The sequence below is a fragment of the Nomascus leucogenys genome, chromosome 23 (assembly GCF_006542625.1).
Source record: "Nomascus leucogenys isolate Asia chromosome 23, Asia_NLE_v1, whole genome shotgun sequence".
NCBI classification, from domain to species: domain Eukaryota; kingdom Metazoa; phylum Chordata; class Mammalia; order Primates; family Hylobatidae; genus Nomascus; species Nomascus leucogenys.
Window position 1 is genome coordinate 25,948,300 of NC_044403.1, and position 15,758 is coordinate 25,964,057.

The 15,758-nt window shown below is 53.6% G+C and overlaps 1 protein-coding gene across 5 annotated transcripts; it reads left to right on the forward strand.

Annotated features, from left to right (window-relative positions):
• The first annotated feature begins 5,920 nt into the window (after positions 1–5,920).
• Positions 5,921–14,508, forward strand: PIANP (PILR alpha associated neural protein). Of its 5 annotated transcripts, XR_004028343.1 has the most exons (7): positions 5,921–6,180; positions 8,659–8,718; positions 8,942–9,447; positions 10,212–10,293; positions 11,092–11,313; positions 13,174–13,353; positions 14,259–14,508. XR_004028343.1 is itself a non-coding variant. In XM_030804894.1 (6 exons), the coding sequence occupies exons 2-6, from the start codon at positions 8,702–8,704 to the stop codon at positions 13,181–13,183; spliced, it is 837 nt and encodes a 278-aa protein (XP_030660754.1). In that variant the 5' UTR covers positions 5,921–6,180; positions 8,659–8,701; the 3' UTR covers positions 13,184–14,508. The 5 variants fall into 5 exon arrangements, 4 of the variants coding, with proteins under 4 accessions (XP_030660754.1, XP_030660753.1, XP_003273794.1 ...); XM_030804894.1 differs by having other exon boundaries at positions 13,174–14,508; XM_030804893.1 differs by lacking the exons at positions 13,174–13,353; positions 14,259–14,508 and adding an exon at positions 11,686–12,926 and having other exon boundaries at positions 5,924–6,180; positions 8,664–8,718.
• Positions 14,509–15,758: the final 1,250 nt, after the last annotated feature.

Genomic DNA, 15,758 nt, shown 5'->3' on the forward strand with positions numbered 1-15,758 from the left:
TCATGCCTGTAATCCCAGCACTTTGGGAGGCCGAGGCGGGTGGATCACCTGAGGTCAGGAGTTGAAGAACAGCCTGGCCAACATAGTGAAACCCTGTCTCTACTAAAAATACAAAAATTAGCTGGGTGTAGTGGCACACGCCTGTAGCTCAGGTACTTGGGAGGCTGAGGAAGGAGAATCACTTGAACCCAGGAGGCAGAGTTTGCAGTAAGCAGAGATAGCACCACTGCACTTCAGTCTGGGCGACGAGTGAAACTCTGTCTCAAAATAAAATAAAATAGGCCAGGTGCAGTGGCTCACGCCTGTAATCCCAACACTTTGGGAGGCCGAGATAGGTGGATCGCCTGAAGTCAGGAGTTTCAGACCGGCCTGACCAACATGGAGAAACCCCGTCTCTACTAAAAACACAAAAATTAGCCAGACTGGTGGCTCGCGCCTGTAGTCCCAGCTACTTGGGAGGCTGAGGCAGGATAATTGCTTGAACCTGGGAGGTGGAGGTTGCAGTGAGCTGAGATCATGCCACTGCACTCCAGCCTGGGCAACAGAGCAAGACTCTATCTCAAAAAAATAAATAAAATAAAATAAAAATAAAAACGGGGGCTAGGAGCTGTGGCTCATGCCTGTAATCCTAGCACTTTGAGATGCTAAGGTGTTAGGCCAGGTGAGGTGGCTCACGCCTGTAATCCCAGAACTTTGGGAGGCCGAGGCGGGCGGATCATGAGGACATGAGATTGAGACCATCCTAGCCAACATGGTGAAACCTTCTCTACAAAAAATACAAAAATTAGCCAGGCGTGATGGTATGCACCTGTAATCCCAGCTACTCGGGAGGCTGAGGCAGGAAAATCGCTTGAACTCGGGACGCGGAGGTTGCAGTGAGCCAAGATCGCGCCACTGCTCTCCAGCCTGGCAGCAGAGTGAGACTGTCTCAAAAAAAAAAAAAAAAAGAGAGGCTACGGTGTTGAGTTGAGGCCAAGAGTTGGAGACCAGCCTAGACAACATAGTGAGACCCCCCACTTCTATAAAATAATAATTTTAAAATTAGCTGGGCTGGTGGTGCATACCTGTAGTCCCAGCTACTCTGGAGGCTAAGGCAGAAGGATGTGCTTGAGCCCAGCAGTTCCAAGCAGCAGTGAACTATGATCACACTACTGCACTCCAGCATGGGCGACACAGTGAGACCGTGTCTCAAAAAGAAAAAAAAAGTAAATTACAAAAGTTAAAGAGTTTAGATTTAAGTTGATACAAAAGAGAAAGAATTGGAGAAGTAGAGGAGATGGTGAATAGAGAGCATCTTCTTGGAAAGCTTTCCTGTAAAGGGAAGCAGAGAAGGGCAGAGGCTGGGTCCGGACAGCCAGTTGAGGAGGATATTTTAAGCTGGGAGTAATTACAGCGTGTTTGTGTGCTGCTGGCAATGATCAAGTAGACAGGAGGAGGGCCGGGCGCAGTGGCTCATGCCTGTAATCCCAGCACTTTGGGAGGCCGAGGCGGGCGGATCACGAGGTCAGGAGATCGAGACCACCCTGGCTAACGTGGTGAAACCCCATCTCTACTAAAAACGCAAAAAATTAGCTGGGCACGGTGGCGGGTGTCTGTAGTCCCAGCTACTCAGGAGGCTGAGGCAGGAGAATGGTGTGAACCCAGGAGGCGGAGCTTGCAGTGAGCCGAGATAGCGCCACTGCACTCCAGCCTGGGCAAAAGAGTGAGACTCTGTCTCAACAACAACAACAAAAAAGTAGACAGGAGGAGACTGATGCTGCAGGAGAGGGAGGGACATTTGCAGGAGTGATGACTTTGGGTGGGTGGCAGTGTTTGAGATTCCCCACAGTAGGTGCAGTGGGGCTAAGGGTGTGCTGGTGGGAGCACGGACGTTTTCTCCTGCTTGTTTCTATTTTCTCAGAAAAGCAGCAAGCAAGATCATCAGCTGAGAGAGAGAAGAGTTCAGAAGGAGAATATTGGATATTTGAGGACGGAAAACAGAAATTCACACTAAATGAGCCCAGTCACGGTGGCTCACGCCTGTAATTCCAGCACTTTGGGAAGCCAAGGTGGGAAGATTGCTTGAGCTCAAGAGTTGGAGACCAGCCTGGCCAACATGGCGAAACCCTGTCTCTGAAAATAAATAAATAAATTAAAAATGAGCCCAGAGATAGTGATGAAGATACCAGCAGAGCCAGAAACAGGACAAGGATGTATAGAGACTGTATAGAGACTGTAGAGTGTGGGTAGGTCCTGAAATTCATCTGAAGTCACATTTATCACTGCACTGTCTCCCTACCAGACTGTAAACTCCACCAAGACAGTGATGACTTCATTCTTGCTCTCCACTGTATCCCCAGCCATGGCATGGTACCTGGCATGTCACAGCATTTAAATGACCATATTTGTATGACCAGCCTGGACAACGTGGCAAAATCTCATCTCTGCCAAAAAAAACAAAAACAAAAAACAAAAAAACAACAACCACCACAAATTAGCCTGGCATGGTGGCACACACCTGTAGTCCCAGATACTTGGGGGCTGAGGTGGGAGGATTGCTTGAGCCAGGAGGTGAGCCATGATTGTGCCACCTACACTCCAGCCTGGGCGACAGAGTGAGACCCTGTCTTAAAAAAAAAAAAAAAATGTGGAAAGAATGAGTGAATCAAGAATAATAGAAATAATTAATGACCCAAGGTCCTCAGTGTCAAAGGCACTTACACTGAACAAGAATATTCACTTGATAAACTTGGTCCATGCCAGTGACATGAGTTCACCTGGAGCATATCTTCAGGATGCTCTGGGGCTTAAGGGGCCCAGGATGTGGCAGGAGTTGCACACCTGACTCACACGGCCCCTTGGCCGGGTTCAAATCCAGTGTGCCTTGTCTTTCCCCCACCACTGGGAGACACTAGGAGGACGGCTCACTCACTGCTGTTCTGACCTCAGATGAAGGGCTGTCAGGGACAGACAAGCAAGAGGGCAGCTGCTGCAGATGCTGGTCAGAACAGCAGGCTTCCTTCCTTTCAGGAGGCAGGAACGCCAGGCTGACGACGGTTCACAATGCAGTAAATGAAGGAGGAGCATCTGAAGGGGTGTGGACATGAACATGGGCTCAACCTGAAGCATCTGGCATAGGGCAGAGATCAGTAGCGGGCAGGCAGCTAGAGAGGAACGGCAGGAGGACAGCAGAGGAGAGTTCAGAGCGGGCAGGGGTCCCAGGAGAAGTTCATTAAGTGGTACACGTTGAGCATCTACTACATGCCAAGGCACTGCAGTAGGAGTTGGAATACACAGTAAACAAGACAAATAAGATCCTGGCTCTCTAATTACAGGGGGGCAGGAGGAAGCAGACAGTAAACAGTGAACACATATAAGATCATTTCAGAAAGTGATGAGTCGGGCCAGGCGTGGTGGCTCACGCCTGTAATCCCAGCACTTTGGGAGGCCGAGGTGGGAGGATCACCTGAGGTCAGGAGTTCGAGACCAGCCTGGCCAACATGGTGAAACCCCGTCTCCACTAAAAATACAAAAATTAGCCAGGCATGGTGGTGTGCGTCTGTAATCCCAGCTATTTGGGAGGCTGAGGCAGGAGAATGGCTTGAACCTGGGAGGCAGAGGTTGCAGTGAGCCGAGATCGCACCATCGCGCTCCAGCCTGGGCTGCGAGAGCAAAACTCCATCTCAATAAATAAATAAATAAATAAATAAATAAATAAATAAATAGAAAGTGATGAGTTGGAAAGACAATGAAACATAATGAGGAAACAGAGTGGGGGCCACTTTAGATTTTGAGCAGGGATGAAGGAGCCAACCAGGTGAAAATGGGGAGAGGGGTGGCAAAACATTCCAAGAAGAGGGACTCAAAAGTGGAGGGGCCAGGCATGGTGGCTCACGCTTGTAATCTCAGAACTTCGGGAGGCCAAGGCTGGTGGATCATTTGAGGTCAGGAGTTCAAGACCAGCCTGGCCAACATGGTGAAACCCTGTCTCTACTAAAAATACAAAAATTAGCAGGGCAGTAATGGGCACTGCCAGAGGGGTGGGAGGGCTGGGAGGGCTGGAAGGGCCCCCCTGCACGCACACACACGAGCTACTTGGGAAGCTGAGGCAGGAGAATTGCTTGAGCCTGGGAGGTGGAGGTTGCAGTAAACTGAGATCGTGCCATTGCACTCTGGGCAACAGAGAGACACACTGTCTCAAAAAAAAAAAGTACAGGGATGCTAAGAGAATGACTTCTGATGTTACAGAACAGCAAGTAGTCTGATCCAGCAGGAGCACTGTGTATGAGGTGGGTACAGGCTGGTGGGCTTCTCCTTACAAGGAGTTCAGATTTATTCCAAGTGTAATGAAAAACCACTCGAATATTTTAAGCAGGGAAGAGCATGACATGGTTTTGAGTTTTAAAATATTATCAATATAGCAAAAACTAGTTTGTAAAGACAAGGGCAGAAGCAGGGACCAGTGAGGAAGCTATTATGATAATCTGGATGAGACACGATGGCTTAGACCAAGACTATAGCAATAAAGATAGAGAGAAGGAGATGAATTCGGGACATATTTTGGACGCAGAGCCCACAGGACTTGTTGGCGAATTGGATACAGGGAGAGAATCAGTGAAAAAAAGGGGAAAGGAGGGATGTTTCCTAGATTTTTAGCCTGAACAACTAGTAGTTGTCAAGCCCCAGGATGGGGATCACTGGGAGAAAAATGGATTGGGGGTGGGGGAATTCAAGACATCCATTTTAGTCACGTTAGCTTTGCATGGCTATTAGACGTCCAAGTGGAGATGTCAAGTAGGCTGTTGGATAAATGAGTCTGGCGCTCTGGATATAAATTTAGGACTCACTGACATTTACATAGTATTTAAGCCCTGGGACCGGATGAGATCACTGGACAGAGAATGTGGAAAGAGAGAATGGCCAAGGACTAAGCCCTAGGAGGCTCCAACATTTAGAGGTCACCCGAGGAAGACTAAGAACAGCCAGTGAAGTTGGAAGGAAATGAAGAGAATGTGGTGTCCTAGAAGTGCCCTGAGGAAAAACAGGGTAGTGTGGTAGAGAGGGATGGGGTCCAGGTGGTGGGAGAAGGGGCAGGAGAGGCTACTTTTGATAGAGACATTAGGGAAGGCCTCCCAGAAGGCGTTGGATCTAAGTGAGACTGGAATGAAAACAGTGAGTCATTGTGAAAAGCCATTGTGAAAAGTATTACAGACAGAGGGAACAGCAAATGCAAAGGCCCTGACGCAGGTTAAGCCTGTCTCCATCCAGGAACATCCACCAGGTCCCATGTGGCTGAAGCAAAGAAATCTTCAGGAAAGGAAATCAGAGAGCCACCAAGGAGCCAGGTCATATAGGGTCTTGTAAGTCACAGTACGAGTCTCGGTATTCCAGTGCTAGAAACGCCCAGGAATTTCGACGTGATCCACTTAATGCATGGTAGCAGGGCCGGAGTAAAATAGGGGATCAAGCTGTGGGGATAATCCAAAGATGGTGCAAGGTCCTTCCTCCCCAGTCCTTTCCTCCACCCCTTGCCCCCAGCCTTGACCTCAGGCACTTTCCACAGTGGGCAAAACAAAGTTGGGGGACAGGCAGTGGTGACTCACGCCTGTAATCCCCGCACTCTGGGAAGCTGAGCGGGAAGGATCGCTTGAGCCCAGGCGTTGGAGACCAGGCTGGGCAACACAGCGAGACCCCATCTCTACAAAACACAATACAAAAGAACAAAGTTGGGAATGCAGAGCACTGAGTGACTCAGAATCTCAGAAACTGACTGAGGCGACCATGGGTGTCCCTGGAGTTGAGGTAAAGGAGGTGGGGAGACTGCCATCATAACCCAGGGAACCGGACGGTCGCTGGACCCCGCCACCCTCTTCAGCCCTCCACCTGGGACATAGCCCGGCTTGACTCCTGCAGCGCGGCAGCAGGAGGGTTAAACCGTGCGTGGCCTCCGGCGGGAGGGGGAGGCGGAGACGGAGCGGTCCCAGCCGCCGCGCCGAGCCCAGCCGAGCCGAGCCGAGCCGAGGCGAGCATCTCCCACCGCCGCCGCCCCGCGCCCCGGGCGCCTGCCCCCCACCCGCTCCAGAGCCCTGCCGCGGGCCAAACCTCCCCACCATGCCCCGCACCCCTCCCGCTCCTGCGACCCCCCAGCCCCGCTCAGCCCCGAGCGCCCGCAGTCGTCGCGCCGCCGCGCCAAGCATGCAGGTGAGTGAGAGGGACCCCCACGCCCCCACCCACGGGGAGCCCGGCCCTGCCCTTCCCGGCTCCGCGCCCTTCGCCTCCTGCCCCTCCCGACGCGGTCCCTCGCCCGGGACAAGGCCTCCAGCCTCCCAGCGCCCCTTCCCCGAAGGGCTCTCCATCCCTCCGCGGTCCTGGCTCGCTCCCGCCCTCCCTGGCGCAGCCGTCGCCGTCCCCACGGCTGCCTCCATCCCGCCTCGGCTCGGCGGGCGGCTCCGCGCAGTCTCCTGCCTCGGGTCCCCGTCCGCTCTCGGCGCTCCCTGCCTCGGAGTCCCTTCGCCGACCTCCTTTTCCTCGTCTCCCCCCACTCTCGCCGCTCTCCAGCCCTGTGCGGGGAGTGCGGGCCTGCGGGATGGGTGGGATGGGGGCCACGCTGGGGCTGGGGCCCGGCTCCCTCACCCCAAGGCTCCTGCCCCACCCCCAGCTCGTCTCCTGCGCACAACAGGTCGGTGAGGAGCTGGGAGAGGGGTGGGGGTGGCGCGTCAGCCCGGGGACTGCGGGCTTCCTGGAGGGGGCGGCTGAAGCTGTGTGGGGCCCAGGGGCTGGGATGGCGCTGGCTGGGGAGCGGATGCACAGGCGGAGGGGCGATAGTCCTAGAGTCAGCTGGCCACAGATGCGCCTGGGAGCCCTTCTCCGCTTCACTGGTTCGCTCTACACGCCTCGCTCCCTCCCTCTAGCTTTCTTCCTTTCCCCTCTCTCTCCCTTCTTCCCACCATGGCCCCATCCCTATGTCTTTCGGTATCTACACATCCCTTTACATTTGGGGGAGCAATTCCCAACTCCTCCATCTTTGCTGCTCCCGCTTCTGCTTCCCAGCCCCTTCCTCGTGTCATTTTTCCTTAAGCATTTATGTTCTCTCCTTTCCCACTTCCTTTCTCCCTATCCTGGGCTCTTCCCCCTTTTCTCCCATCCCCTTACTCTCCATTCCTCTGGCTGTCCTGCCTGGACCACCCTCTCCTTCTCCTCCTGCCCCTGTGATCCCTTCATCCTCTCCGTTTCCCCTCCCTGACCTTTTCTCTCATCCTTTCCTCCCTTCGGCATCCTCCACAGTTCAGGTCTTCTGTACCCACTCTCCTCCTCTCTTCCCAGTTCTCTCTTTTTCAGGACTGCCCGCTGTCTCTCACCCTGCACTCCAGGCCAGCTTCCTCTTCACATTTCTCCTCTCTCACTCTTAACCAGCCTTCCATCTCCCAGCCCTTCACCCCTTTCCCATCTCTCCTACTGCCTACTTCCCCACTCCCTTCCCATGACTTTCCCATCTTGTTCCCCTGTTGTTCTCTGGGAAGATCCAATGGGCAGATTTATTTTATTTTTTGAGTTGGAGTCTCGCTCTTGTTGCCCAGACTGGAGTGCAATGGTGTGATCTCAGCTCACTGCAACCTCCGCCTCCCAGGTTCAAGGGATTCTCCTGCCTCAGCCCTCTGAATAGCTGGGATTGCAGGCGCCCACCACCACCCCCAGCTAATTTTTGTATTTTTAGTAGACACGGGGTTTCACTATGTTTGCCAGGCTGGTCTCGAACTCCTGATCTCAGGTGATCCACCCACCTTGGCTTCCCAAAGTGCTAGGATTACAGGCGTGAGCCACTGCGTCTGGCCCATTGGGCAGATTTAGACCCAGAATCCACAGGACACCGGGTGTCCTATCTTCACTCCCTCTGGGGAGCCTGCCGCTCCTGGATCCACCACCTTCAGCTCTGAGAACATACCCTTTCTCTTTCAAAACCAACCATCCCGATTTTCCCAGGATTCTTTACCCAGGAGAGCCACATTCGAGGGGGTGGCTTCTTCCTGACTCCACCTCCCTTCAGAGGGCACCTATGCACTTGGATGATTAAACATTAAGAGCAAAAATTATATTCTGTAGTTTTTCTCCCACTCACCTCTCTTTCTGTCTCCTTCCTTCCATCCCTCCAGCTCTTCATTCCTTTCTCCTGAAGATGCAGACTCCTGGGGCTAATCATAAGACAAATGCCTGGCACTGCCAGAGGGGTGAGAGGGCTGGAAGGGCCCCCCTGCACGCACGCACAGTCACTGGCTTGCTCAGATTGACTTCCCCATCCCTCCCCCTACCCTCAGACTCCCTCCCTAGCGGTAGGTGCTCAAGGAATCACAAGGTTCTTGGCTCTAAATTAAGATCCAAGAAAAGCCTGGAGCTGTGGGCAGAGGAAGTGAAAAGAAAGGAAACCAGAGAAGCCAGAGTAGACCCTGGGGTGGAGAGGTAACAGGGACCTGAGAAGTTGTAGATGGGGCTGGGGTCTGGTCAGGCAACCACGCTGGAGTTTTTCCCCCAAAAGGATGCTAAGAAGCAGTGGATCCTGGGTGCAGCAGCATAGCTGGCAGCTGCGCGTCCTGGGAGGGCAGATGCGGATAGAACTGGTGGATGAATTAGCTGGGGAAGTACACAGGGCAGGGCTGGGGTGTGACGGCCCCCTTTTTCTCCCAGTAAAGGCTGAAAATCTGGGTCACAGCTGAGGAAGACCTCAGACATGGAGTCCAGGATGTGGTAAGTTTGGCCCAGCAGAGGGAGCTTGGAGACCACATTCCCTGGGGTCATGACTCCTTCCTTCCTAGACCCGTCCAGGGCCTTCCCTCCTGAGGGCCATCCTCCCTTGGAAGATGGGAAATGAGGCGAGTCTTCCCAAGGCCCACCTGCTTTCACAGGGAAACCTGGAGGTTTCTGGTGTGAACCTGTCCTTCCCTCAGCCATGCTCTCTCCCTTCTTGCAGGCCTGCGCTGCTGCTGTCCCACCTCCTCCCTCTCTGGCCACTGCTGTTGCTGCCCCTCCCACCGCCTGCTCAGGGCTCTTCATCCTCCCCTCGAACCCCACCAGCCCCAGCCCGCCCCCCGTGTGCCCGGGGAGGCCCCTCGGCCCCACGTCATGTGTGCGTGTGGGAGCGAGCACCTCCACCAAGCCGATCTCCTCGGGTCCCAAGATCACGTCGGCAAGTCCTGCCTGGCACTGCACCCCCAGCCACCCCATCAGGCTTTGAGGAGGGGCCACCCTCATCCCAGTACCCCTGGGCTATTGTGTGGGGTCCCACCGTGTCTCGAGAGGATGGAGGGGACCCCAACTCTGCCAATCCTGGATTTCTGGACTATGGTTTTGCAGCCCCTCATGGGCTCGCAACCCCACACCCCAACTCAGACTCCATGCGAGGTGATGGAGATGGGCTTATCCTCGGAGAGGCACCTGCCACCCTGCGGCCATTCCTGTTCGGGGGCCGTGGGGAAGGTGAGTGGGAAAGGCTGGGAGGGATATGACGGATGGGGAGGCTGGGTGAAGACACAAGGGGCAGAAATAGAGGCCCTGTCTGTTAGCTCCTTCAACAAATGTGTCAGGCACTATACTGGAACAGGATGCAGAGATAAAGACACCCTCTCGGAGTTCAGGTCCACTGGAGCAGACAGATATGAAAGGACTTGGAGAGGAGTCATCGTAATAAATGCTTTAATAGAGGCATGTGCAGCGTGATTTACGAAAAAAGAGAAGTGAGAGTCTCCTCCTGCTTGGGGGTCAGGACACCGTCAGAGAACTGACATTTGAGCTGGCCCTTGAAAAGAGAGTGGGAGTATTCCGGGCAGAGAATGCCGTGGATGAAGGGCACTACCCGGGAGACGTCTTGGCTCAGGCAGTGCTGATGGAGGAACAGGGCCTGTGGTTTGGGAGTTGGGCCACGGCAGAGACTAGGACATCTCCACCCCTTCGTTTCTAGGCACAGTGATAGGTTCTCTCTGATCATGGGGCCTCATCCTCATCACATATACACATAAGATTTGGTGAAATACATTTGGGAAAGTGGAGGAAAAGAGCTGAAAACTCAGGGGAATGCTGGTGATAACAATAAAGAGTGAGGCTCCAGAGGGGCAGACAGAGTCGGCAGTGTGGATCCACACAGCAATGCCACTCCAGCCGACAGAGCCCACAGCCGAGCCCCCAGCCCCTCTTGGCTCCTACCACCTCGGGGCTCCCTAAAACTTTCTTCCCACCCCAATCAGGTGTGGACCCCCAGCTCTATGTCACAATTACCATCTCCATCATCATTGTTCTCGTGGCCACTGGCATCATCTTCAAGTTCTGGTAAGCTGGGAGGAGGAGGGTGCTGGTGGATGGGGAAGGAATGTTTGGCAGTCGAGGCTCTAGCCACGAGGGGCAGTGGCAGCAATTTTGCTGGGGGGTGGGTGGGAAATGCTGGATGAAGGCAAGACCTTGGGAAAAGATAATTAAGGATTTGGCTGGGGGAAGACAGTGAGAAATCAGGGCACATTCTGTCTCCCAGGGAAATACAAGGATAAGGGAGGGCAGGGGAATTATTCCTGTGCATTTGGGGCTTTCGTGGGCCTCCCTTGCCCCTACTTCCTCCAAAACAGAGAAAGCTGACCCAGTTTGCAGAGCCCTTCTTAGAGTTGCCTGGGGGGAGCAAGAAAATCCAGAGCTTTCTTTGCACACATTTAATAATGGATCACTCAGTCCTTCACACTTTACTGAGAGAATCATTAGAGTCAGGTGTCCAAGTCATCAGCTTGCTTTGAACTAGAGCTAAACCTGCCAGTTGTCTGCCAAAGACAGAAATGACTCTTCTGGGCGTGCAGGGGAGAGGACACTGTGGTTGGTGGGGAGGGGATATTAATTCTGTGGATCTGGATCAGGTTTGGACAGGAAGGAGGTTTAGGTTCCCAAGCGCCCCTAGAGGGCAGGGGAAGTGGTTTTATGGGCACAGAGTCCCAGGGGATTTAGTAGAGGGAACTGTTTAAGGCCAGTTTCTCCGCTGTAAGATGTTGGGAGTGACTGGGCAAGGCTGGGGGTGACCACTGGTGCAGGCCCAGGATGGGGCCTACTTGAGTGTGCAAGAGAACCTCTTTCCCTCTGGTATCCCAGCTGGGACCGCAGCCAGAAGCGGCGCAGACCCTCAGGGCAGCAAGGTGCCCTGAGGCAGGAGGAGAGCCAGCAGCCACTAACAGACCTGTCCCCAGCCGGAGTCACTGTGCTGGGGGCCTTCGGGGACTCACCTACCCCCACCCCTGACCATGAGGAGCCCCGAGGGGGACCCCGGCCTGGGATGCCCCACCCCAAGGGGGCTCCAGCCTTCCAGTTGAACCGGTGAGGGCAGGGGCAATGGGATGGGAGGGCAAAGAGGGAAGGCAACTTACGTCTTCAGAGCTGGGGTGGGGGTGCCCTCTGGGTGGGTGGTGAGGAGGCAGGCGTGGCCTCCCACAGCCCCTGGCCCTCCCAAGGGGACTGGACCAGCTCCTCTCCGAGAGGCACCCTTCCTTCTCCCAGTCTCTCAGGATCTGTGTCCTATTCTCTGCTGCCCATAACTCCAACTCTGCCCTCTTTGGTTTTTTCTCGTGCCACCTTGTCTAAGACAACTCTGCCCTCTTAACCTGGATTCCCCCTCTTTGTCTTGAACTTCCCCTTCTATTCTGGCCTACCCCTTGGTTCCTGACTGTGCCCTTTCCCTCTTCCTCTCAGGATTCCCCTGGTGAATCTGTGATGCCCCCCAATGTTGGGGTGCAGCCAAGCAGGAGGCCAAGGGGCCGGCACAGCCCCCATCCCACTGAGGATGGGGCAGCTGTGGGGAGCTGGGGCCACAGGGGCTCCTGGCTCCTGCCCTTGCACACCACCCCGGAACACTCCCCAGCCCCACGGGCAATCCTATCTGCTCACCCTCCTGCAGGTGGGGGCCTCACATATCTGTGACTTCGGGTCCCTGTCCCCACCCTTGTGCACTCACATGAAAGCCTTGCACACTCACCTCCACCTTCACAGGCCATTTGCACACACTCCTGCACCCTCTCCCCGTCCACACCGCTCCGCTCAGCTGACTCATGTTCTCTCTCGTCTCACATTTGCACTCTCTCGCCTTCCCACATTCCGTGCTCAGCTCACTCAGTGGTCAGTGTTTGCTGCACACTTTACCTCTCACGTGCGTTTCCCGGCCTGATGTTGTGGTGTCGTGCGGCGTGCTCACTCTCTCCCTCATGAACACCCACTCGCCTCGTTTCTGCAGCCCCTGCATGCTGCTCCAGAGGTGGGTGGGAGGTGAGCTGGGGGCTCCTTGTGCCCTCATCTGTCATGGTCTCGTCCCATTCCACACCATTTGTTTCTCTGTCTCCCCATCCCACTCCAAGGGTGCCGGCATCACCCTGAGGGCTCCCCCTTGGGAATGGGGGTAGTGAGGCCCCAGACTTCACCCCCAGCCCACTGCTAAAATCTGTTTTCTGACAGATGGGTTTTGGGGGGTCGCCTGCTGCACTACATGAGAAAGGGACTCCCATTTGCCCTTCCCTTTCTCCTAGTCCCTTTTGTCTCGTCTGTCCTGGCTGTCTGTGTGTGTGCCATTCTCTGGACTTCAGAGCGCCCTGAGCCAGTCCTCCCTTCCCAGCCTCCCTAACTCCACCTAGGCTGCCAGGGACCAGAGTCAGCTGGTTCAAGGCCATCAGGAGCTCTGCTTCCCAATCTACCCTTCCCTTCCCAGACTCCCTCCTGTCCCCTCCTTTCCTCCCTCCTTCCTTTTGCTTCCCTGCCCTTTCCCCTCCTCAGGTCCTTCCCTCCTTCACACTGGTTTTTCCACCTTCCTCCTTCCCTTCTTCCCTGGCTCCTATGCTGTGATATATATTTTTGTATTATCTCTTTCTTCTTCTTGTGGTGATCATCTTGAATTACTGTGGGATGTAAGTTTCAAAATTTTCAAATAAAGCCTTTGCAAGATACTCAAGTCCCCTGGTTCTGCCTTCTGACCCCCGTAGAGAGGAGGAGAGGGGGTGGGCAGCTAGGAGGAGGTACAGGATGAGGTGGGGACCCCCTCTAGACCTAAGTCACCTGCCCTCCTCTGACCTGGAGCTGGGGGCCAACTGGGGCTTCAACTTGGGACAAAATGGAAGGGAGCCATCCTGATGAGAAGCAGTGGTACAAGAGAGAAACTGGAATAGAAATCGTGGCTCACTTATTCCTTGCCAGGGAGGGTTAAGAGAGACCAAAAGAAGGAGACAGAAGAAAAGGAAAGTTACATGGAAGGATAGGAGGTGGATCAAGGCGGAAGAGAGTGCTGATAAGACAGACGGAGGGAGAAGGAAGAAGAGAAAAATGGAGCAATGGAGAAGATGAGAGGGAGCCATCCGAAAGAAGCTGCACTGCTTGGTTTATTTTCAGCTTTGCTCCCTAACCTGCCCCCACCCACAGCTGCCCCCTAAAAGCTGTGCAGAATCAGAAGCCCTGTGGTTAACTCATTAGCTTTCCCTACTCTGCCCTCTCGGAGAGAGGCACTGCAGGGGTGTGGGGGTGGGATCAAGGGGTGTGTTTGGGGAGGGAATGCAGGCTGCCCAGCTGGGATCAGTCACCTCTGAGTCCCCAATTCTAGGTTTGGTTCTTGTAACAGCCCTGTGAAAACCCACACATCAGCCTCTCAGCTGTTGCTAGGCTCTATTGCTATGGTAACCACCCAGGTCCCATCTATCCCCCCTCCCCCAATCTGTGCCCCACTTGCTCCCTGGAAATGCAGTGGCCCTAGGGAGGATAGGGATGATGTAGTGTACAAAAGGGTGGCCTGGGCTGCCCTGGACTGGATATGCCCCCATGCATTTATCTTTCAAGCTAGGATAGGAATGTCTGTGTGTTGGTAGATGTGTGCTTTAGGTGTTGGGAGCTTTACTGTGAGCTGAGGGAAGTGTGGCTGAGCCTGTGCAGCACATAATGGTGAGTGCCAGGAGGAGGCAGCGTATTTCTCAGGACTAGAGCAGTGTGTGCATTCAGGGCGTCACACTCCCTAAGAAAAGGACTGCTACAGACGAAAGAAGCAGAGTGGGGCCAAGGATTGATGAACCAACTCAAAGCAGAGGTGCCAGGCAAACAAGCTGCTGAGGCGTCAACTCACTAGGGGCATGAAGATATCCCAGCAGGTGGCTGATGGGAGGAAGTGGGCTGGATAAAACCTGAGGGTACAGGATGAGGCATGGATGGTATACACTGTGGGCCATGAGGGAGGGATCCAGATCCAAGGAGGGTGGGATAGGAAGCTTCATTAACCTTTCCTTCTTTCCCCACAGGAATCTAGTCCTTGTCAGGTGAGGGTGGGGAGAAAAGAGAAGCATTGGCACAGAAGGGGAAGGAGCTCAAGTGCCAGAGAGCACACAGGGCTCTCACCTTCAGCAAGGATCTCTTCAAAGGGACAGTGTGACCCGTGGCTCATCCATATGCAAAAGGCACACATGAAGGCCCCTAATGAAGAGGGAATTAATTACTGCCTGATTAGGCCGCTGTTTCTCTAAATTTAAATAAATTAAAATACACCAGCAAGATACTGGAAATCCTCACCTGTTCCCTCTCCCTAAATGTCCTCCTTTCCCCATGGAAAGTCAGATGGCAGGAAAGACAGAGGAGGAAGGAGGCTGTTCCAGACTCTGAACTGTACTAAAAAAATTCTCCCAAATGATACTGCACTGTCATGTTAGCCATGAAGAGTCATGAGGCCCTGGGGAGCAAACCCTAACTTTTCTCTCCTGCTAGTTGAAACAGAGACTGTGGGGCTTTGAGAGGTCCTCAGAAAGCTGCAGCAGAGTCACTAACCAAGAACAAAACAATGGCCATGCTGCTCTTTTGGGAACTGGAAGGTTCTTCAAGGTCACACATCACAGGCACCACTGGAACCAGTGTCTCATCACCATCCTTTCTTTGCCTCCTGAGCTGTGCATCAAATGACTCAGCCAAGCTTCTCTTAGCATTTTTCTGGAATGCTTGCCACTGTGGCTCAGACCAAACCAGGGAATGGGGAAGCCCCCAGGAGGAGGGAGGGATCTCCCAGGCACAGCTCAGGGTGTGGAAGTGATTCAAGATGGAAACAGTATGCCAGCTGGAGAACCCCAGGCTAAAATTAACAGCCCTCCTCCCCCTACGCCCCACATTTATTGTTCTAAAGCTTTTCCCTAAGGAGTTCAAAGCACTTGAAACTTACGTCTTTTTTTTTTTTTTTTGAGTTGGAGTTTAGTTCTTGTTGCCGAGGCTGGAGTGCAATGGCGCAATCTTGGCTCACCACAACCTCCACCTCCCAGGTTCAAGCGATTCTCCTGCCTCAACCTCCCAAGTAGCTGAGAAACTTCCTTCTTATAGCAAGGGCAGGAATAGGGCTGACAGAGACACTGAGACCCAGGAAGTGCCCAGTGAACGTAAATAGGAAAAGTGCAGGAGGAGAACCAGTATAGCTATTATTACTACTTCCTGTTCCCACCTTTCAATACCAGCCCCTGATGTCAAGGTTTCTTGAATCAGCAATCTCTAACCCACACAGCAATAGGTCTGGTCATATCTGAGCCCTTAAAATCCTTACTCTGCCAACTGTTGCTACTCAGTCAACAGAGACTGAGTGCTGAGCCCAAAAATGTGATAAAGGGAACAGACACTTTAAAAAAGACACAAACTACAATTACAATGAAATGCATCATCTATTTAAATATTTAAAGGTGTACTTTGTTACCTTCTTGCTTTGACCTTGGGGGAAAAAAATCACCTAAGCCTTTAGAGGCTTATTTTCATTATCTGTAAAATGGGCA

Coding starts and splice junctions, on each gene's coding strand:
- PIANP (XM_030804893.1), top strand. Junction 9,448..10,211: donor GTTCGGGGGCCGTGGGGAAG/GTGAGTGGGAAA, acceptor CACCCCAATCAG/GTGTGGACCCCCAGCTCTAT. Junction 10,294..11,091: donor GGCATCATCTTCAAGTTCTG/GTAAGCTGGGAG, acceptor CTGGTATCCCAG/CTGGGACCGCAGCCAGAAGC.